This window comes from Oncorhynchus nerka, linkage group LG1 (genome assembly GCF_034236695.1).
Source record: "Oncorhynchus nerka isolate Pitt River linkage group LG1, Oner_Uvic_2.0, whole genome shotgun sequence".
NCBI lineage: Eukaryota > Metazoa > Chordata > Actinopteri > Salmoniformes > Salmonidae > Oncorhynchus > Oncorhynchus nerka.
This window is the reverse complement of record NC_088396.1, coordinates 33,846,946-33,871,428: the sequence shown is the minus strand read 5'-3', so window position 1 is coordinate 33,871,428 and position 24,483 is coordinate 33,846,946. Positions and strand designations below refer to the sequence as shown.

Below are 24,483 nucleotides of genomic sequence, written 5' to 3'. Positions count from 1 at the left end.
GAATATTGAAGACTCAAAGGAACCACCAGCTTTCATATGTTCTCATGATCTGAGCAAGGAACTTAAACGTTAGCTTTTTTACATGGCATATATTGCACTTTTACTTTCTTCTCCAACACTGTTTTGGCATTATTTAACCAAATTGAACATGTTTCATTATTTATTTGAGACTAAATTGATTTTATACATGTATAATATTAAGTTAAAATAAAAGTGTTATTTCAGTATTGTTGTAATTGTCATTATTACAAATATATATATACATGTATAAAAATCGTCCGATAAATCAGTATCAGCTTTTTTGGTCCTCCAATAATCGGTATCAGTATCGGAGCTGAAAAATCATAATCGGTTGACCTCTAGTCCACAATCAGCTCTTTTGGCGTACTGACGTTGAGGGAGAGGTTGTTGTCTTGGCACCACCCTGTAGGCTGTCTCATCGTCATTGTTGACATCGTCGTGTCTTTGGCAAACTTAATGATGGTGTTAGAACCATTTTATCTTTGGAGTGTTCTCCCTAGAACCCTCTATGAACGGTTCCACCAGCCTTATTATCATTTAAAATGTAATTACATATAGCATAAGACCTTTCTTTGAGGGACAGGTTATACCCTAACACAGGGGTGTTAGAAATCTCCTGGTTTACAGGTCACACCAGGCCTGCAAGTCACATAATGGTGGCTTGCAAAGTGCTGTGTAGTTCCTATTGGAATCCATCCAGTTACGATATCCAACAAATGGAATGTTTTAATCACCCGCAACCTGCATTCAGAAAGACTGCCACGGTAAGGAAGATTTGAATACTGAGACTACCTCAATCATCTAAACTGGAATAACCATCTCTGTAACGGGTGCAGTAAATACAATCATTAACATTTGGATTAGTTTAGAAAACTGTATGTTATTTATCTTTGTGCAGCATAAAATGTATCATCCAGTCAATATACATGCACAAATACAGATATTATAGTAAAACAAACAATAGAGAATGCTGGGAAATATGATATATGGTTCTATTTAGAAGGCTTCTTGTCTTCCAAAGAATCATCAAATAACCCTTTCTTCCAAAAACGGTTCTTAGGATGTTAAAGGTTTTAGGTAGAACCCGTTGCCTTACAAAGAACCTGTGTCTTCCAAAAAGCAGTTATTCTGATCAAAATGGTTCTTGGTAGAAACCTATCCCTCAGACAAGAACCCTTTTGTAACCCTTTTTTCTAAGAGTGTAGGTATTACAAACTGGGTCAGGGAGAGCTTGAAAATGTCAGTGAAGACACTTGCCAGCTGGTCATCGCATGCTCTGAGTACACGTCCTGGTAATCTGTCTGTTAACCTGTTTAAAGGTTTTACTCACATCGGCTACAGAGAGCGTGATCACATAGTTGTCCGAAACAGCTGGTGCTCTCACACATCGTTCAGTGTTGCTTGCCTCGAAGTGAGCATAGAAGGCATTTAACTCGTCTAGGCTCGTGCCACTAGGCAGCTCGTGGCTGGGTTTTCCTTTGCAATCTGTGATAGTTTGCAAGCCCTGCCACAGCCGACAAGAGTCAGAGCCGGCGTAGTAGGATTTGATCTTAGTCCTGTATTGACGCTTTGCCTGTTTGATGGTTTGTCAGAGGGCGTAGCAGGATTTTTTATAAGTGTCTGGATTAGTGTCCCTTTCCTTGAAAGTGGCAGCTCTAGCCTTTAGCTCAGTGTGGATATTTCCTTTAATCCGTTGCTTCTGGTTGTGATATGTATAACGGTCACTATGGGGATGACGTCGTCGATGCACTTATTAATGAAGCCGGTGATTGACGTGTTGAACTCCTCAATGCCATCGGATGAATAGCAAAACAGTCCTGTAGCTTTACATCCGCTTCATTGGACCACTTCCGAATTGAGCGTGTCACTGGTACACAGAAAAAAATGTGGAGACAAAAAGGGTTCTACCAGGAACCAAAAAGGGTTATCCTATGGGGATAGCCGAATAACCCTTTGTTCTTAGAGTGTACTTCCTATTTGAGTTTTTGCTTGTAAGCCGGAATCAGGAGGGTATAGTTATGGTCAGTTTTCCCAAATGGAGGGCGAGGGAGAGCTTTGTATGCGTCTCTTTGTGTGGAGTAAAGGTCATCTAGAGTTTGTTTCCCTCAAGTTGCACAGGTGACATGCTGGTAGAAATTAGGTAAAACTGATTTAAATTTTCCTGCATCAATACCTCGAGACTTCCTTAATATTAGAGATCGTGCACCAGCTGTTGTTAGCAAAGATACATACACCCCCGCCGTTGAGCTTACAAGACGCTGTCGCTCTGTCCTCGTTCAGCCACGACTCCGTGAAGCATAATCTCGAACTGCGCTCATCTAGTTTGTTCTCCAATTATTGCACATTCGCCAATAGAACAGAGGGTAGAGGAGGTTTATTTACTCGCCTCCGTAGTTTCATCGGGCTGCCCCCATGTCGGCCTCTATATCTCTGTTTTTTCCTCTTCCGCGTGTCGTGGATTAGGGGCTGGTCCCAGATGAGCAGTATGTCCTGCGCGGCCGAGTCATTGAAGTAGAATTCTTCAACTAAATCGAGGTTAGTGATCGCTGTTCTGATGTCCAGAAGCTCTTTTCAGTTAAAGGAAACAATGGCGGAAACATTATGTACAATAAAAGATCAGAAACACACACAACAGCAGAATTGGTCAGTAGCCCTTAAATCGTCCGATTTACATGTCAGCGCCACACTACTAATCAATACATTTGCAGAGAAAGAGAGAGAGAGGTGTTAGAGGAAGCGAGCGAGAGAGAGACAGAGAGAGAGAGAGAAGGAGGGAGGGGGAAGGGGAGAGGGGGGGGGACAGCATATTCAATCTCCTTTTTATGCATCGTTATCAGATTCCTCTTTATGAGGGAGGGAAGCCCAGAGTGTGAAAGTAGTGGTTTTGTGACTGTATTATGGTCGGTTGTTAACATTGCATTTTGAATATAAAGATGTGTAGACAGGTAGGCCTAGATGGAGGTGAAATAGGTTACTACACTACAGGGTTTATAATACAGTATTAAAGACACCTGACTTTAAAAAGCAACCATCAACAGCACTAGAACATGGATTGAACCATCTATGTCTGCCCTGCATAACCAGCTCACTTGAAAAGAGGATGTCAATCTCAATATGACTTCCCTGGTAAAATAAAGGATACATAGTAATCGAAATGATTTTGTTAAATATACAATTGTGTGGTTCAAATTCCCAACTTTAGGTCCATGTATACGTTGGAGCTGTTCTTGTTGTTTGCTTGTCTTGTGTATTGATTGTTAATTCTGCATGGCGGGGTAGATTTCACCATCTGTCCATCCCTAGCTCTCTTATTAGGAAACAGCAGGTGGAAAACATCAATCCTTTTCATCATCTGGTTTCCAGAGGGATACTGTTGAAGAATAATTTAGGGATATTATCAAAATTATGAAAAAGCCTACTCTTATTTATCCATGTTCCATTTATTTATTCATACAATCTAGTTTGTATGTAATTGGTAAATGAGTTATGTGATTGGTGATCTGCTTTGCATTTAGCCTACTGTAGTTCAGAAAGAGATCAGGGGAAGAAGCATTGTTAGTGTGTATGCTACGAGCTTAAAGAAAAAAAGGTTTCCAAAGGGTTTCGCCATAGGACAGACGTTTTTGGTTCCAGGTAGAGCCCTTTTTCCTTCCAGGCAGAACTATTTTAGGTTCCATGCACCTGGAACTGAAAGGGTTCCACCTGGAACCAAAAACTGTTCTTCAAAGGGTTCTCTTATGGGCACAACCAAAGAACCCTTTTAGATTCTAGATAGCAACTTCTTTTCAAAGTATATAGACCATAGTCAACCAGAGAAACTCATACCCCTCAACATAGACAAGTATTCTATTTCTCTTGTCATTATTACACCTAGATGAAGCAGTGCATTTAGAGTGGACTATGAAGAAATATGATGCTGCTACCATTGTCCTGTTCATCCAAGATGATCCACCTCCAAGAAATGTTTAAAGAAAGCTCTAGGCTGGAACTTGTCATTAAGGTTTGATGCCCATGTCTGATATGAATAAGAATGAGTTGATAGTCATGCTGCTGGCAGTTATCTGCCCTGTTACTTTCTCAGCTGTACTGAGAGTCTTGGACATTCTACCCTGCATTACTGACGGGTCAGCCAGTGAAACATTGTTTCCATGTACATGTAAGCCACAGTGTCACGCCTTGGTCTTAGTATTTTGTGTTTTCTTTAGTTATTTGGTCAGGCCAGGGTGTGACATGGGTTTATTGTGTTGTCGTATTGGGGTTTTTGTAGGCATTGGGGATTGTGGCTGAGTAGGGGTGTCTAGCATAGGCTATGGCTGCCTGAGGCGGTTCTCAATCAGAGTCAGGTGATTCTCGTTGTCTCTGATTGGGAACCATATTTAGGTAGCCTGGGTTTCACTGTGTGTTTGTGGGTGATTGTTCCTGTCTTTGTGTTTGCACCAGATAGGGCTGTTTCGGTTTTCATTATTTCATTTCGTTATTTTTGTAGTTTCTGTATATATAGGTTTTCCTTCATTAAAATATATCATGAATCATCATCACGCTGCATTTTGGTCCGATCCTTGTTCTACCTCTTCGTCAGAGGAGGAGATAGAAGAGAGCCGTTACACACAGTACATGTAGGCCCCCTCCTCACTCCTCCCTTCACTCTCCTCCCTCCCCCCTTCACTCCTAAGACTGCTAAGAAGGTTATTCTGTCCTGTCATAACACTATACCTGTGATCTTGTGTGGTGTCGTGGGTTAAATTCCCGTTGGGATCGTATACACATGCTAAAAATCGCATGCACTCGCCGTACTGTAAGTGGCTTTGAATAGAAAAAAGTGCCATGCGTTATTTAAGTTATAATGCCCGAGACGATGTTGAAGGCCGGCAGACCGTGCCAATATATCCTCCAAACACCGGCTTCGAGGGCATTATCACTTTTATACACCGGGTTACCAACATATTCAAATAATGATTTACATTCGGAAAGTATTCATACTTTTTCCACATTTGGTAAATTACGGCCTATTTCTAAAATGGATGACATTTTTACATCAATCTACACACAATACCCCATAATGATGAAGAAAAGACAGGTTTTTATTTTAGCTAAAAAATATAAATACATTTACATAAGTATTCAGATCCTTTACTCAGTACTTTGTTGAAGCACCTTTGGCAGCTATTACAGCCTTGAGTTTTCTTGTTTATTAAGTTTTCTTGGGTATGACACTACAAGCTCACACCTGTATTTGGGGAGTTTCTCCTGTTCTTCTCTGCAGATCCTCTGAAGCTCTGTCAGGTTGGATGGGAAGTGTCGCTGCACAGCTATTTTCATGTCTCTCCAGAGATGATCTGGCTGGGCCACTTAAGGACATTCAGAGACGTGTCCTCAAGCCACTCCTGTGTCGTCTTTGCTGTGCGCTTAGGGTCGTTGTCCTGTTGGAAGGGGAACCTTTGCCCCAGTCTGAGGTTCTGAGCGCTCTGGAACAGGTTTTCATCAAGGATCTTTCTGTACTTTGCTCTGTTCATCTTTCCCTCTATCCTGACTAGTCTCCCAGTCCCTGCTGCTGAAAAACATTGCCACATCATAATGCTGCCACCACCACGCTTCACCGTTGGGATGTTGCCAGGTTTCCTCCAGACGTGTCACTTGGCATTCAGGCCAAAGAGTTCAATCTTGGTTTCATCAGACCAGAGAATCTTGTTCCTCATGGTCTGAGAGTCTTTTGGTGTCTTTTGGCAAACTCTGAGCTCCCAGTGGCGCAGCGTTCTTAGGCACTGCATCTCAGTGCAAGAGGCGTCACTACAATCCCTGGATCAAATCCAGGCTGTATCAAATCCGGCTGTGATTGGGAGTCCGATAGGGTGGCGCACAGTTGGCCCAGCGTCATCTGGGGTAGGCCATCATTGTAAATAAGAATTTGTTCTTTTAACTGACTTGCGTATTTAAATATAGGTTAAAAAAATAATAATTCAAAGCTGGCTGTTATGTTCCTTATACTGACGAGTGGCTTCCGTCTGGCCACTCTACCATAAAGGCCTGGTTGGTGGAGTGCTGCAGAGATGGTTATTCTTCTGGAAGGTTCTCTCATCTCCACAGAGGAACTCTGGAGCTCTGTCAAGAGTGACCATTGGGTTCTTAGTCACCTCCCTGACCAAATCAAATGTATTTAATTATATAGCCCTTCTTTCATCAGCTGATATCTCAAAGTGCTGTACAGAAACCCAGCCTAAAACCCCAAACAGCAAGCAATGCAGGTGTAGAAGCACCAAGGCTCTTCCACCAAGATGTATCAGTTTGACCTTGCGGCCAGCTCTAGGAAGAGTCTTGGTGGTTCCAAACTTCTTCCATTTAAGAATGATGGAGGCCACAGTGTTCTTGGGGACCTTCAATGCTGCAGAGATTTTTTGGTACCATTCCTCAGATCTGTGCCTCGACACAATCCTGTTTTGGAGCTCTACTGACAATTCCTTCGACCTCATGGCTTGGTTTCATGCACTGTCAACTTTGGGAACTTATATAGACAGGTGTGTGCCTTTCCAAATGATGTCCAATCAATTGAACTTACCACAGGTGAACACCTATCAAGTTGTAGAAACATCTAAAGGATGATCAATGGAAACAGGATGCACCTGAGCTCAATGTCGAGTCTCATAGCAAAGGGTGTGAATAGTTGTGTAAATAAGGTATTTCTGTTTTGCAAAAAAAAAAAAAATCTGTTCTCGCTTTGTCATTATGGGGTATTTTGTGTAGATTGATGAGGAAAATTGTTTATTTAATCCTTTTTGGAAAAGGCTGTAACATAACAAAATGTGGAAAAAGTCTAGGGGTCTGAATAATTTCTGAATGCACTGTATTTTAGTTAAAACATTATATAGATGAATTTATTCATACTATTTCATCCTTCCACAAGATATAGTCCAGACAGAAATCTAGGGTTGCTACCCAAGCTGGCTGGTCGTTCGTTCTATCAGTTCATTTGCCAGAGACGCGACCCAGTCATTCAGTATTTTTGTTCTGTATCTATAGACGAGACCCAGTTGTTTGTTGTAAATGTTTCATTGCCATACTGGCTTGTAACGTTTTTATCTCTTGCTTGCTAGTTTGCCTACTACGGCTAACTTAGTCATGTCAAACAGCCAGAATAACAGCAAAGTAGCTGCATTTGCGTTTGTTTATGCTGTTTTCTAGTGACATTTATTTGGACACAATCACTTCAACTGAACACAATCACTTCAAACTGAAGCTGGAAAGATTGCAAACTAGCTGCATTTTGTTTTGTTTTACCTGTTTTCTATTGATAGTTCTTTGTTTATATCCCAACTCCCGACACGTTCATTACTATGGGACAGCTGGAGATCCAATTTGAATATTGAAACAATGTTGCAAATGTCAGAGAGACAGACAGCAAGTTAATACAAATCTCCGTTGTTGAAAATGAAATGTTAGTCTAAAAGAAACGTGAGATAATGTCTAGATGCTTTTTATAGTGGAGATCAAGTTTATAAATTGCCTGGCTGGGTTGACGAGACAGTGGATTGCGCAGTCAGATGGAACAGAGTAAATAGGCATTTTATCGTCATAGATTTAGCCCGTGGTAACTTGTGGAATAGACACCATCTGGAATGCGGATTTAACTAATCAGCATGCAGGATTAGATCCACCCGTTGTATAAAAGTGTATTATTATCTGACAGTACCTGCAGTCTTTTCCTAAGGTAAAACTGCTGTCCACTCCAGTCCTGGCTCTTCCTCGCTGTACTCTTTCTAACTTCCTTCTGTGCTGGCTGCCTTTCAAACACACATTTACTCCTGAGATGACATACAAGTATTTATCTGGCTGAGCCTACCCTGTCAGAGTCCCACTGGGGTTTGTTGTGGCAGAAAATGACCCAACAGACACCACCCTACACGCACATACAGTTCACACACGCTCCCTGTCCCCTGTGCCCCATCAGTCTGCCCCTTCCACACCTCTATATAGGAAACAACAGGCGCCAAACCACTATTGATCTGTTATCAGTCGGAGATGCATGAACAGTTTCCCCACCTCCCTCGTCCATTCTCACACACTTGATGTGTTATTGAAATGTGCTGTGTTGTGTTTGTTGCCTCTGTTCTGAGTGATTCATTCAGTGTATTAAGATCACCTGTGTGAAGCCTTGCCATGCTTCTGATTAATGCATTCGGTCGTTTGTGAATTAATTACACTTAGCTTGTCTCACAGGGGGACGAGGGTGTTTTAGATTATAGTCTGACCTTCTGGTCCTAGTCTTTCAAAAGTGGTCTATTTATCCAGATTTCGGCTATCGGATAGGATTAACTGCATAGAAATAGAATGAATTGAACGGGAGTCCCCATTCAAGTCAATGATTCGTCCATTCTATTCATTCTATTTATATGCATTTAATCCTATTCAAAAGATGACGTCTGAATAACTTTTGAAAAACTGAGCCCCGGAGAATGTCCTGTAATCTGGGCCTGACTAAAAGCTGCATCCTGCGGATCCACTTGCACACTCCCTCTCATGGATTTATCAACAGTGGAAACCCATTATAATTAAGTCATTTAGCAGATGCTCTTATCCAGAGAAACTAGGACTAAGTGCCTTGGTCAAGGGCACATCAGCAGCTTTTTCAACTTGTCAGCTCAGGGATTCAAACCAGCAACCTTTCAGTTACTGTCCCAATGCTCTTAACTGCTAGGCTACACCAATCCACATTATTTAGCTCACCACTTAGTGCAGCAACCTCTCCTCTCTTGTTAATGTTACTGCATTACAACAACTTGTTTTATAGGCTTACAAAAAGACTAGAGTGTCTAACCTGTGAATAATATGAAAGAATGATTCCTGATTGCTGTTTGGGGAATGGAATATGAAAGCCTGGGTTTTTATAAAAGGCAGCCAAGAGAGATTCTAACTACTTAGAGAGGGTTCTCTGCCTTGGATGTTATGTGAAGCCAGTCCTGCTTCAATTCCTCCAGATATGGTAAATGTAGATAATGATTCTTTATCTCTGTGTCATGCTTGTCCTCCCCCGCCCTTAAATCCGGTTTCCACTAGATTCCACAGCCACAAAGTCGAAATTGGCTAAATCGTAAATCAGAAATTAGCTTTTTGGTTTTAATTTAAGGTTTATGGTGGGAATAGGGTTAGCAGTGTTGTTAAGGTTAGAGTTAAGGTTAGGGTTAGGTTTATTGTAGAAATGAAAGGGGTTTAGACATTATTTTAACTTTGTGTCTGTGGCCTTAGGGCCTCTTTACACTACACTACAAACTAGGTCCAGGAGAGATACGTGTGTAGTGTAAAGGCTGCATTCTTCGGTTTGGCTGGCTAGGTGAACCGAATGAGTGTGCTCGCATACTCCCTTAAAAGACCTTCGCTTGAAAAACAAGAAAAGGTGCCAATAGTGTGTCTGTTTTGAGACACCGTAGCCAGTATACACTTCCTCAAAGTAGTCAGAATAAATCTAAGATAACTCAAGAAATGTGTCATTCATTTTGACAGTTTTGCTGGGGAGATCTTAGTCACACAATTTTACATCTAAGTTTGGTGTAATATTTCTCAAGTAAAACAATGTGCATGAAAACGAGCCGTCTCTTGTTGAATGACAACAAACACTTCAAGAATCCCTACTGTTGACTGTTATTTGTGTGCGCGAACCGATGAAAAATAGTTGCCTAAAACGAAAAAGAAAATCTCTAATAGTCGTCATAATATATGCACGAAGCATGCGGCCATCTTAAAGAGACAGATCTAGATTTAAATCTAGATTTAAGAGATATCTCCCCGCCTAACTCCGGAGGTAGTGTCGGAGACATCTACAACACATACCCCCCTCTGAGTGGTATAATGTAAAGACAATGGCTCTCCCACACCACATGTCCCTGCAAGAATGACCTGTATTAACTTAACTTAATACCAGTAATTTGCCAAATTTAAAATGAAAGGCTTTAAAAATATATCAACATATTTCCTTGTCCCATAGTTTTCTAAAATCAAGTAACATTTTATTGGTCACATACACATATTTAACAGATATTATTGCGGGTGTAGCGAAATGCTTGTGTTCCTAGCTCCAAAAGTGCAGTAGTGTCAAAAAATTATTCAAAACAATACACACAAATCTAAAAGTAAAATAATGGAATTCAGAAATATATAAATATTAGATTGAGCGGTGTCGGAGTGGCATTGACTAAAATACAGTAGAATAGAATACAGTATATACATATGAGATGAGTAAAGCAGTATGTAAACATTATTAAAGCGACTATTGTTCCATTATTGAAGTGGCCAGTAATTCGAAGTCTATGTATATGGGGCAGCAGCCTCTTAAGGTGCAGGGTTGCGTAACCAACCGGGTGGAAGCCGGCTAGTGATTTTCTCAGTCTAGCGACTCCTTGTGGCAAGCCGGGCGCCTGCAAGCTGACGGTGGTCGCCAGCTGAACGGTGTTTCCATTGGTAAGGCTGGCTTCCGGGTTAAGCGAGCAGTGTGTCAAGAAGCAGTGCGGCTTGGCGGGGTTGTGTTTCAGAGTACTCATAGCTCACGAACCTGAGTCCGTAGGGGAGTTGCAGCGATGGAACAAGACTGTAACTACCAATTGAATATCACAAAATTGGAGAGAAAAGGGGTTAAAAGTTAAACAAACAAAAAAATTAATAAGATAAGAAGCTCCTGTATAGCTGGAATTGCTATCTTATTTTGTTTTTCTATATACTATGGTATTTACGGTATTCCAGTAGCTGCACTCAAACATGAAGCAGGAATGTGGCTTTAGCTACACCATATCCAAGCCTAGTGTAAATAGAAAGTTGCAAATCTGACTTTGAAGAGATAGATCTCACTACACATATTTTACTAATGTAAATCCAACTTTAAATCCCAGGTATGTCATAATGTCATAATGTAATGTGCTAGGCTGCTGGCTCTTTGCTCTGTCTAAATCCAATGTCTCAGGAGTGGGCTCTGGGCTGGCTGTTCCTCACCCTTCCCCCTCTACAGTGTCTCCTGAGTGGGCTGGCTGTCCCAGTATGATCCCCTCCCCCCTTCTATGCTCAGAGCCCATCACTCAGGCCTGATAACACAGAGAACAGAAACCTTTTCATGCCACGGCCGTTTGGCCTAGACCTCAGATAACACACACACACACACACACACACAAACAAACGAATGCACACATGTAGCATGAGATAACAATATGTAGCATGAGATAACAATATGTAGCATGAGATAACAATATGTAGCCTGAGATAACAACAGTACCCCCTCATGTCACAATGCTACTAGGTGAGGGATCGGAAGAATAAAGGTCTCATTTCTTTGTGATCGCTGTTATTTTTTCCCGCCTCCAGCTATTTGTGGCTTCGTCTCTTTTTCATTCAAGGACAATCCAGGATTCTTGTCCAGCAAGATATTGTTTTCCTTTTGCAATCGCTCTCCTCCTTCTCTGCTGATTTCATGGAGACCTAACCTCATTAGTCTATTCGTTTTGGGTTAAAGGCCAGGCCACTCAGCATACAACTGTTCTGTTGCTGAGTTGTGGGTGGTTCACTTTTCCACTTTTGAGTGTTTTTCCTTTGCAATCATGGTCCGTATTCACACAGAGTGCTAGCTAGGAATGCTGATCCAGGATACAGTTTTTCATTTTAGATCATAATGAATAAGATTATATAGACGGGTAGAACCTGATCCCAGATCAGCATTCCTACTCTGAGACGCTTTATAGGGAATAAGGTGACATTTAGAACGCAGATCTAGCTCCTTACTGTAACACTGAGAGCACAAGGCCACACCACTCAGTTTCACACCAGCCGCGGCCCGGGTAGTGGTGACAATAGAAAGCCAAGGGTCCCAGAGAGGGAGTCTCATCTCATTACATCTCTGGGACAAAAGAGACCAGACCCTACAGACCCATAGGCCAGCTGCCCTTCTCCTCGACACACACACATACACACACACAAAGGGAAGACCAGCTACACAACACGCTAGTCCAATTGGGCTAACCGTTTTTTTTTTACTGCCTGGCTCCCTTTGAATCAGACAAAAGAGCTCATCCTGTTTTCAAAGTGGCCTATCAACGAGCCGCTCTCCACATCAGGCACTTGTTGTTGTCAGTGAAGCCTGCCCGTTTCCTACATTAGCATTTCTCTTTTCCTCCTCCAAGCCTCCATGGCTGAGTCCCAAATAGCACCCTATTCCCTATGTAGTGCACTACTTTTGACCAGGACCCATAGGTTGTGTGATGATTCACTATATAGGGACTAGGGTGGCATTTGGAACGTAGTCTCCTCTCTGCCCCTGGCCCGGCTGATGCTGAGCTAGCTGAATCTAATCACGGAGCCCCAGTAGGGAAGCCGGCCTGTGGGCCGCATCTGTCTCATCACTGTGTACCTGTCAATAGACCTGGGATGTGGTGGTGTTGTTGTGCATCATCACCAGTAGTTTGTCTTGTATGACATGCTCACTGTGCACTATGCTCATCCAACCTAGAGACATTCTGTTTATCTGTAATTCCTATTGTTTGACAACGCTGGTTTGGATACTCACTCCCTCTCCTTGTTTTCATGATGTGTATTTTCTGTGTGCTGTTTCCCTGTGAAGAATTCATGGCACATATGATTGTACCAATATCTTATGAGTCAGAAGACTGTCTCACAGAACAGCATCACAGGGACACGACAGATACAGTACCTTGTCCAGACTATTCCGTTCATGTTTTTGTGTCTATTTTCTATGGAGAATATAGCCAGGTTTGAATCAAGTTGAAAATGACTTAGCATCTGTCAGAAACAGCAATGTTATGGCATGTTTACTGATTAAAAACGTGTTCATGGAGGTGTAACAAGTTCAAATGAATAGGTATCTTCTTAGATGTTCATGAACTTGATGAGGTCGAGAGGAGAGCAGAGCTGTTACAGGATACACACGTGTGGGTTGTCCTCCACATTCATTGTTGAATGTGGATTTGAATTATGACTTTATAAACACAACACCACAAGAAACATTTAATTCGTGTCAACATCCGTGTCAGGCCTCAAACAGAACACTGTTTTGAAGTGCCCCTCTCTCGCTCTCTCTTTCTCTCTCTCTTTTTGTATCATAGCAGGATGAAGTGAATAGGGCTGCTCTCTTTCATGGCTGTCTGCCTTGTCATAATCCACAATTAAAAGTCTTGGCAGATCTCTTAGCAACAAGTCTTAGCAGAGATAGTTCTTACACGCACACAAACACACACACACAGGCACGCGCGAGTGCATACACACACACACTTGGGAAAACACAGTCAGGCACACACACACACACACACACACACACACACACACACACACACACACACACACACACAAAGGCAATAACTCATCAGTAGTGATTCATCTCTCAGTCAGTCTCTGCTCCTCCTCAGATCCCACCTCCTCAGTCCTCTCTTGGGACATACATTATAGAAGGGTTTCCTCCCACTCTGCCCAGAGTGGGTGAAAACACACTTTGGCGATGAAAATTCACTTCCTTATGTTATAAAATACATTTCACCAAGACAAATATGATCCTTCATGTTCTGAATCATTCAGAGGGGTCTTTCTCAAACATACCATTGACATTATATCCAAAAAGGCAGATTTTGTAGCCTAATACATCCTATAATAAGCACTGAGCTCTGTTGACAGAGTGGTGCCGCTTCTCGCAGCGAGTTTTGTGGATTTTACTTGTTGTGGTGGTCTCCTCCAAAGTTGTTTCCGTGGGATCGCAAAAAGGTCAATTAAATGACGAGTTCAGCTCAGGGCTCCTTTGACATTTCGCGTTAATATGGAAAGCGTATGCTAAACTATGAAAATACATGTCATGTCTCAAAATCGATATCCATCCTACCTCTTTATTGCCAAGACAATGCAGGAGTGGCTTCGGGACAAGTCTCGGATTCGAGAAGAAAGATGACGAGTTCAACGGTGAGCCTGACAGGTAACCTTAATTATCACACAGCATCCAGCCTAGATGACGCAATGCTATTTTCCTTGACCACTTTTTTTCTCTGGCCTCCATTGATTTAGTAACCCTAATCTTGGCCATCCTACAAGGGTAAATACTCCAGTACATTTAGAACGGATTGTTATTTTACTGCTGCTCTTTCATTTTTTGTTACTTTTATTTCCTATTTTTATTTACGTATTTTTCTTAATTAAAACTGCATTGTTGGTTAAGCATTGTTGTAAGTTGTAAGTAAGCATTTCACTGTAAGTTCTACACCTGTTGTATTCGGCGCATGTGACAAATAACATTTAATATGATTTGATTTGATCGAGACATGATGTTTGGACCATTGTTTTTCTTAGAGGAGTGTCTACACAAATTGGTCAAAATATGCATTTTTGATTGGACACCCTAATTATAGAGGCACTGCTTTTCTACTATTGGTCGACCTGGTTGTTATGGATTGTTTTGTAGTGGTCTGATTTGATTGTGTGTTGCTTGGTTGGTCTATCTATTGTAGTAGTGGTGGTATGACAAATCTGAAATTGTGAATGGATTACTACCTCAGGGCTTTTCAAAAGGGGGGTTCATGCTTGCTAAAAAGTATATCTACTGTATACAGTGCATTCAGAAAGTATTCAGACCCCTTCCCCTTTTCCACATTTTGTTACGCTACAGCCTTATTCTAAAATGGATTCAATAAATCTAAATAAATCTACACACAATACCCCATAATGACAAAGTGAAAATAGGTTTTTAGAAATATTAGCAAATGTATAAAACACAAACATATCTTATTTAAATAAATATCTTATTTACATAAATATTCAGACCCTTTGATATGAGACTCAAAATGTATGGTAGAGTGGCCAGACGGTAGCCAATCCTCAGTAAAAGGCACAGCCCGCTTGGAGTTTGCCAAAAGGCACCTACAGGTCTCTCAGACTTTGAGAAACAAGATTCTCTAGTCTAATGAAAACCTGGCACCATCCCTATAGTGAAGCTTGAGGGTGGCAGCATCATGCTGTGGGGATGTTTTTCAGCAGCAGGGACTGGGAGACTAGTCAGGATCTAAGGAAAAATGAACGGAGCAAAGTACAGCGACATCCTCAGACTTTGGCGAAGGTTCACCTTCCAAAAGGACAACGACCCTAAGAACACAGCCAAGACAATGCAGGAGTGGCTTCGGGACAAGTCTCTGAATGTCTTTGAGTGGCCCAGCCAGAGCCCGGAAAATATCTGTGCTGCGACGCTCCCCATCCAACCTGACAGAGCTTGAGAGGATCTGCAGAGAAGAATGGGAGCAACTCCCCAAATAGAGGTGTGCCAAGCTTGTAGCGTCATACCCAAGAAGAATCGAGGCTGTAATCACTGCCAAAGGTGCATCAACAAAGTACTGAGTAAAGGGTCTGAATACTTATGTAAATGTGATATTATTATTTTAAACTGTTTTTGCTTTGACATTATGGGGTATTGTGTGTAGATTGATGAGGGGGAAAAAACTATTGAATCCATTTTAGAATAAGGCTGTAACATAACAAAATGTGTAAAAAGTCAAGGGGTCTGAATACTATCCGAATGCACTGTATATGAAACCATGTTGTGCTTGTTGACCAGTGAGTGTATCTTTGTTTTTCTGGGCTGGCATGATGTTCTCAGCATAACTAGAACAGGACTAGAAGAGAATCTCTACTGTCATACATCACATGCATTGCTGTTCGCTTTATGCACTCAATACTCTCTGCCATTGCAGAGACCACATCCTGTTGTGTGTTTCGGAATAGCACCAGACAGTGTTGCTCGTTCACCATCTTTGAAGCTGGAAAGATCTGGGTTGTAGAGCACCTTCTGCTCTCACTGTAAGGTATTAGTGGTAATAGCAGAGACATATATTACACCATGTTTTGCAAGAATGACTATGCTTGAGGAATTCCCCCAGGGCAAGGTTCCCCAAATGATGGCCCGCGGGTGATTTATTTGTCCCCCCAAGTTTTCTGATCTGTTTGGGCTTCTTGCGAAATGATTTGTAATTATGTTCCGGCCCGCCGAACATTCCAAGGGCATATGGAATCCCCACTCTAGACAGCTGGGTAAGAGGTGGGTAATTGAATAAACTACGGGCCCTGGTCAAAAGTAGTGCATGATGTAGGGAATAGTGTGCCATTTGGGACGCAGGCCTAGTCTTTCAGACCAGAAGCTCTGCTATATATCTGGATTTTTGCAGAACTGGCTGCTTTTTAAAAGCACTATCATGCAAATCTAAACAGTTGCAGATCCTGTCACACTGAACCACTGAACACATTTAATTCAAAGGCTTTAAGATTGATGAAAGTTGATGGATTTAAAATCAATAATTAATTAGAAAAGTGCCAGAAGTGAAAGTGTCCCAGTTTGATCCCGTAAATACGCACATGCAGCTGCAGAGCAGTTGAGTTCACTTCAGCAATCAGGACTAGTAGTTTATCAAATCAAATCAAGCTTTATTTATACAGCACATTTCAGACATGGAATGCACCGCAAGGTGCTTTACAGGAAAAAATGAATAAAAAACTATGAAAATAAAAGCTTAAATTAAAAAGCTGAAAAGTTTAGTTTTAGTTTATGAGGATCCCCTTTAGCTACTTCACATGCAGCAGCTACTCTTCCTGGAGTCCACATAAAATGTACAAATACACAACTAAGTACAGAACAACTATAGACAAGGACATTAAGTAAATTAAATATGTAATACGAAAAAATATATAAAAAAATACGAGTTATATATTAGAAAGACAAAAAAAGACAAAAAACACTATTTACAAATGATTCATATATACTGTACATATTAATATTCTTAGTCACAGTTAAATGAGATCTTTAGATAGAGAGGCTCTGTGATACAAGATGTTTTTTTCATCTGTTTTTTTAATGCTCATCTTGCCTTTTGTCTGACTTACCTTTGGTGCCAAAGCATTCCATGATGACATGGCTCTATACGTAACAGAGCGACGCATTACATCTGTTTTTGGTTTGGGTACAGTGAAGAAACGCATAGGGTGGGGGTATGTATGTCTGTTTGAAGTGTATGCAAATAGATTATACAAGTGGTTAGACATTTTCAACATGACACATATTTCATAAAGAGAAGTAGTCAATTTCTCCTCAACCCTCAGCCGTGAAAGACTATCATGCATGTTGTGGATGTTAGATGTGTGTGCAGTTAAGGGCAGGGAGTGCTGTTTTGTTTTGAGACCGCTGCAGCTTTACTACGTCTTCTCTGCTGCACCTGACAATATTACCGCACAGTAATCAAGATGGGACAAGATCAGAGCTTGAACAACTAGTACAGTTTATCTTTATGTCAAAAACGCACTTTCTTGGGACTTGAGTTTTCCCTGTTACTCTCTGTATTGAGCAGGAGCATCAGGACATCAGCAGGGCTTGTCTGAAATGTCGCTCCAGATCACAAACTTTATGTCATGATCATTTTGCAGGCAGCTGGGGTGAAGTGCACTCAGTGCAGTGGTGGGGCTCGCTTCTCCGAGCTCTATGCATCCGTCATGCTCTTCCTTCAGAGCTCTGTCAGGTTTCTGCATGCACTGCTCTCTTCCTCCCAGGTGTGTGCAGAACAGAACAACTCAGTATGCTTAGTTAAGTACTGTATCAATGATGCAGTGAGATACCACTGCCTACTGCAGCAAATACTTCAGCTATATAGATACAGACGGTTGAAAGAACAACCCGTTTTCCCCTCTGCGGATCGATAAAGTCTATTCAATCAATCAGGCCCTTAGATGATCCCCAAATTCATTTTCAAGTTATTGATGAATCTTTCCGGAAGCTGCTTCAGGCCCCCAGCTGATTGTCAGCCATGTTTGTGCTCTATGATATACAGCAACAATTCAGATAAGGGAACTCCTGTTTAAGAACATCCCCTCTGTCGGATTCTGTCGTTTCACCGTTTGTTGGCCTTTATAGATGATTTTGTTATTTTTAAGATGCTGGATACTTTACTGTGATAGCTTTAGCTTGCCGTGGTGATAAATTGTAGTCGTTTTGTGGCGGAAATAAAAACTTTATATTTTTTTTACCCACAAATGATTCACAAATATTTCACAAATAATGCACAAATGTCTCGTAAATGATTCCCAAACATGTTTTTATAAAGGGCAGTATCTGTGATTAATGGCATATAAATATCTGTTTATTTTCTCTGGAAGCCGTTTCATCTCATTCTGCCTGTGATGTAATGGCTCGTGATAAAGCTGACAGTTTATATAGCATATCAGGTTCAGATGCAGTCTTGCTTAGCATACGGATATCTATTTGTGTCAGATGTACAACAACAACACGCCTAAAGGAAAATGATGATTCTTGAAAAGATCTCTAAAATCCATCTTTATTAACCCTTGAGGAGAGCACTATAGACCAATGTCTCGGAGAATGTACTGAAGGCAGGACGATCACAAAAAGGGGTGATGAATTATTGTAGTGGTCTATCAAAAGAGTTCCGTGTTCCTTTCTCCACTCGCAACTAGCTAGTTTACCTCCGTCTTATACCATTATGATTGAGGATAAATGCTAAATGCATCCTAAAGATATAAATTATGTGAAGTGAAACATAAATTGAAATAGTGTGTGGTAATGATGCGTGTGGCTGTTATATTCAACCATAGCAAAGCTGAGGTGTGGTGTATTGATTGTTTCAGCATTTGTTCGGTGTAAAGTGTTGGGTGGGAGGCATAGCTCGACACTTTCATTTGATTGCGCTCCGCTCTTCTCCAGGCAGATGTAGCATCATTGTTCTGCAGTATTACCTACACTTCTCATGTCTCTTTGTGTCGTAATAAAGTGCTCTGTATTTGACACTTTAAGAGCTGTGGATTATGGTTATTTATATAATAACATCATAATTACAAAGAGCTGACTGGCCACTGACTTTACACACTCTCTCTCTCTCTCTCACACACACACGCACACACACACACACACACACACACACACACACACACACACACACACACACACACACACACACACACACACACACACACACACATGGATAGATAACAGTCTAAGTCATATCCTGTAACATGATTATAGCTTCTGGTGCCAGCAGGAGGGAGGGGGAGTGCGGGAGAGTGGGGAGAGCGGAAGAGAGGAAGAGAGAGGGGTGGCCTAGGGAGGGGGAGAAAGGAGCCCTATTGGCTCTGGTAAAAAGTAGTGCACTACATAGAGAATCAGGTGTAATTTGGGACACAGACCATAGCTCTGGATCGATGTAGGACCACAAACAGGAAACACCATCAGTCAGTATTGTTTTGGATGTTTTCTCAATTTTTTCTAGCTATTTATTCTGGATTTCCTATTTTGCCTCTGGCGTGGAAGGACTGCCCTGGAAAAGGCTTTTATACTGAAGTGCTTGCTTCTGTAAAGTGAGTGTGAAAGAATCAGAACCTAAGTCTTGTTAATAGCAACAGTTTTCTGTGGAGTGTAAGGTTAAAGGGGCAATCAGCAGTTGCTACACCCACTTCTTGTGACGTATACATTAATTATGTGTACCCATTGATATGAATATAACTTGTAAATGCCTCATGAGCTTAGTTCAACTGTTGTTCCCCATCAGAACCCAAAATATAAGCTTGTTTTAATGTTTGTAAACTAATACAATTTTAAACAAACACTGTATAGCATCCTAACATGGTTAAAACTATAATTTTGATATCATGGATGGTCAGTGCTTGCATCCATAGCTCGGTCTATGAATTTGAGAGTGATTCAACTTCTCCAGCCCCGCCCTTAGCTTTTTACCAAACCAGGGGTGATTGCTGCTTTAAAGGGTAACAAGTCCTTACATGGTTGCTAAACTGAACTCTGCAGTGTGGGGTGACTGAACGTAGTATGTACGAGGAGCAGGAAGGAGGTTCTCTGCAAACACACGGGAGGTGATTTGTGTGCACACTTGCATGTAACCTGAGGAAAACTTGTATTACACCATACTACCAGCCCTGGGGCTGCAGGGAGAGAGCGGGAACCAACGACAAACCCACCACTCCACAAACACACATTACTGAGGTCAAGCCATTTTTTAGCAGGAATATTACCAGACATTCACCACTAACTAGCAGGCCTTAACTTGGCTTGGATCCTATTTCCTATTATGTAACACAAGCAGCATATTGATGTAATTGCATCATAAATGAATGTGTTTTATATATTTTGTCTCCAGTGGGGTTTGGAACTAGTCAGTGTGGCTATACATGAATGTGTTGATTTTTCTCCAGATGGGTTAGTTAGTGTACATGTAGCCAACCTGTCTACGAAAATGCATGCACCCATGACTGTAAGCCTCTTTGGATAAAGTGTCTGCTAAATTGAATATATATTATACTAATATAAATTCACGTGTTATATGTTCTTCTGCGGGATTAGTATAGCCTGGTCCCAGATCTGTCTTTGATGTCATGCCAACTGCTGAAAGATGTGGGACCAGGCTAGGTTAGCAAGGTGGTGGTGCTTCTTTCTGTCTATCACACCAGGAAGGCTGTCTGTCTTGGCCAGCAGACAGATACTATACCTGGGAGGATTTCTGATCTCTGTATGTCAGCTGTGTTCATTCCACTGCCCCAGAGATTAGTGGTGTTCCAACACTTAAACGTTTAAATGAAATTGGAATTGTGAATAACGCGAAGAAAAATGCCATAAAGTTAAGATTGCAGTGCAGTTATCACAAAACATTATTTTCTGTGTTATAGCCTAAATAGACAATAGGCTATAAAGGCCTGTGGAAGGTTGTGTAATTTAAACTAATCCAGAGAGAAAGAGGCAAACTTTAGGTTGACAGATTACCAAGACATATGCACACCAAATATTTTTCTGCCAACCTCCTCCTCTCTCTACATTGGGCTGGCTTGCCCGGGATGTATTCATTACGCCAATTCTGTTGCAAAACATTTCTTAAACGGAAGCAAACGGAATGACACGGAAAGGGATCTACCTGTATTTGTCCAATACAAACTCTCGTTTTAGTTGCAAAATGTTCAGTTTTGGACTAATGATTTCACCCCTGCTCTTTCTCTCGGCTTATGATGTAAGTGTGTGTTCAGTCTTCGGTCTTTTGGGTGTAGAGTATCCTAGCCTATTCATTGATGATAGGCCCTGCTTTACTGAAGTTGCGAGACATTGCAAACCAAGAAATCGAGAATTCAATTATTTTGTAGTCGACTCTCCACCACTATGTCATCATCGTTAACAGCTAGAAAAATGGTGAACTCCTGTATGGCAATACTTTGAGAAGCTAAATGAAAAGGAATAGCAAACTTTGTGAGGTGAAATTGAGGTACAGTAATGGAAGTACTTGTGCAATGCTTAACCATCTGAAAGGGACTCACTGTGAGACCGAAACCGTTGCTGGCAGCAGCACAGTTGAATTGTGCATTTCTGTGGTGGAAAAATAAAAAAAAGTAAACCGGAAACTGATTTAAAAAATGCAGTTTAAAAGTTAAAAACAATTGTCCATTTGTCACATCCCTACCAGAGATTCTGGAGTAGTCTGTAATTCTGCCAGACGAGTTTAGGAGTAGTAGCCCTTGTAGTATGACTGACTGAATATGGTGTGGCTGCTGAGGTGTTGCTGGCTTGGCTTGGTGATTTTTAAATTTTTATTTCACCTTTATTTAACCAGGTAGGCCAGCTGAGAACAAGTTCTCATTTACAACTGCGACCTGGCCAAGATAAAGCAGTTCGACACAAACAACCACACAGAGTTACACATGGAATAAACAAACGTACAGTCAATAACACAATATAATTTTTTTTTATATAAAGTGTGTGCAAATGGCGTGAGGAGGTGAGGCAATAAATCGGCCTTAGTAGCGAAGTAATTACGATTCAGCAATTTAACACTGGAGTGATAGATGTGCACATGATGATGTGCAAGTAGAAATACTGGTGTGCAAAAAGTTCATATTAACAATATGTGGATGAGGTAGGTAGATTGGACGGGCTATTTACAGATGCTGTAAGCATCATTGCTCAGACAGCAGTAATGCTATATGGTTTAGTAGTAGTAGCTAGGGTTGAATAGCGGGAAACGGGTTACCGAGCCCACTCTCTTTTCCCGCAATCAATAACTGTGAGAAACCTGTCAATTATAATAAATTATTTTTATGAACAGGATTATGTGAAATGGAACTGTTACATTTCTAAATCTGGCGTCTCTATGGCCTACTCTCAGTTATCTGCATGATCAATCATCAACGCTCAGGGTGGGGACAGACAGCACATCTCGGTATGGAGTGCAGTTTACAATGCATGTATCATCTCATCATGGTAACTTTTTTCTTGTGACAGGTATATATTTGCTGCAGATGAGCAGATACAATAGTAATATAAAAACTGAGTGCATGTCTAATTTATACATATCCATCTCGCTTTCAGGGTTACCTTCATTTTTTTTGGAAAGATATTTTTTTAAATTCCAGATGCAAAGTTTTAAAACAGGCTATCACTCGAATATGGTTGCTTTAAATAATTGTGCATGTGAGCACTCTCTCATAGTATTTTTCTCTCTCCATCAATTCCATTCAAATTGCATCCAAAATAAATAATCATGTTCAAGATTGAACAAAAATATAAATGCAACTTGTAAAGTGTTGGTCCCATGTTTCATGAGCTGAAATAAAAGAGCCCTGAAATGTTCCATATGCATAAAAAGCTTATTTCTCTCAAATGTTGTGCACAAATGTGTTTACATCCCTGTTAGTGAGCATTTCTACTTTGCCAAGATAATCAATCTACCTGACCTGTGTGGCATATCAAGAAGTTGATAAATGGCATGGTCATTACATAGGTGCACCTTGTGCTGGGGACAATAAAATGACACTAACATGGGCAGTTTCGTCACACAACACAATGCCACAGATGTCTCAAGCTTTGCGGGAGTGTGCAGTTGGCATGCTGACTGCAGGAATGTCCACCAGAGCTGTTACCAGATCATTTAATGTTGTTTTAGATAATTTGGCAGTACAGTGGCTTGCGAAAGTATTCACCCCTCTATATTTTTGGGGGGGTTGTATCATTTGATTTACACAATATGCCTACCACTTTGAAGATACAAAATATTTTTTTGTTGTGAAACAAACAAGAAGTAAGACAAAAACACAGAAAACCTAAGCATGCATAAATGTTCACCCCCCCCCCCCCCCCCCCCCCCAAAGTCAATCATTTGTAGTGCCACCTTTTGCAGCAATTATAGCTGCAGTCTCTTGGGGTATGTCTCTATAAGCTTGGCACATCTAGCCACTGGGAATTTTGCCCATTCTTCAAGGCAAAACTGCTCCAGCTCCTTCAATTTGGATGGGTTCCGCTGGTGTACAGCAATCTTTAAGTCATACCGCAGATTCTCAACTGGATTGAGGTCTGGGCTTTGACTAGGCCATTCCAATACATTTAAATGATCCCCCTTAAACCACTTGTGTTGATTTAGCACTATGCTTAGGGTCATTGTCCTGCTGGAAGGTGAACCTCCATCCCAGTCTCCAATCTCTGGAAGACTGAAACAGGTTTCCCTCAAAGATTTCCCTGTATTTAGCTCCATCCATCATTCCTTCATTTCTGACCAGTTTCCCAGTCCCTGCCGATGAAAAACATCCCCACAGCATGATGCTGCCATCACCATGCTTCACTGTGGGGATGGTGTTCTCAGGGTGATGTGAAAATTGTTGGGTTTGCGCCAGACATAGTGTTTTCCTTGATGGCCAAAAAGCTCAGTTTTAGTCTCATCTGACCAGAGTACCTTCTTTCATATGTTTGGGGAGTCTCCCACATACCTTTTGGCGAAAGGCATGTGGGAGCAATGACTTTTTCTCTGGCCACTTCCGTAAAGCCCAGCTCTGTGGAGTGTACGGCTTAAAGTGGTCCTATGGACACATACTCCAATATCCGCTGTGGAGCTCTGCAGCTCCTTCAGGGTTATCTTTGGTCTCTTTGTTGCCTCTCTGATTAATGCCCTCCTTGCCTGGTCCGTGAGTTTTGGTGGGCGGCCCTCTCTTGGCAGGTTTGTTGTGGTGCCATATTCTTTTAAATTTTTTAATAATGGTGCTCCGTGGGATGTTCAAAGTTTGGGATTTTTTTATGATCTGATCTGTACTTTTCCACAACTTTGTCCCTGACCTGTTTCGAGAGCCCCTTGGTGGTGCCCCTTGCTTAGTGGTGTTGCAGACTCTGGGGCCTTTCAGAACAGGTGTATATATACTGAGATCATGTGACAAATCATGTGACACTTAGATTGCACACAGGTGGACTTTATTTAATAATTAGATTATTATTATTATTTAAGGGCTTCATAACAAAGGGGGTGAATACATATGCACGCACCACTTTTCAGGTTTTTGTTTTGTAGTAATTATTTTCATTTCACTTCACCAATTTGGACTATTTTGTCCATTACATGAAATCCAAATAAAAATCCATTTAAATTACAGGTTGAAATGCAACAAAATGGGAAAAACACCATGGGGTGAATACTTTTG

The 24,483-nt window shown here is 41.3% G+C and overlaps 1 protein-coding gene across 4 annotated transcripts in view; it reads left to right on the top strand.

The window, feature by feature from the left end:
* LOC115129544 (ubiquitin-conjugating enzyme E2 E3) overlaps positions 1-24,483 on the top strand; it is a 60,194-nt gene that overhangs the window by 7,244 nt on the left and 28,467 nt on the right. The window contains exon 1 of one of the 4 annotated variants that reach the window (XM_065018363.1): positions 19,173-19,386. The exons of the other annotated variants lie outside the window; for them this stretch is intronic. Coding sequence (XP_064874435.1) covers positions 19,277-19,386 — 110 coding nt within the window. The 5' untranslated portion in view covers positions 19,173-19,276. Of the gene's footprint in view, positions 1-19,172; positions 19,387-24,483 lie in introns of those variants that run through there. 4 annotated transcript variants of the gene reach the window in all.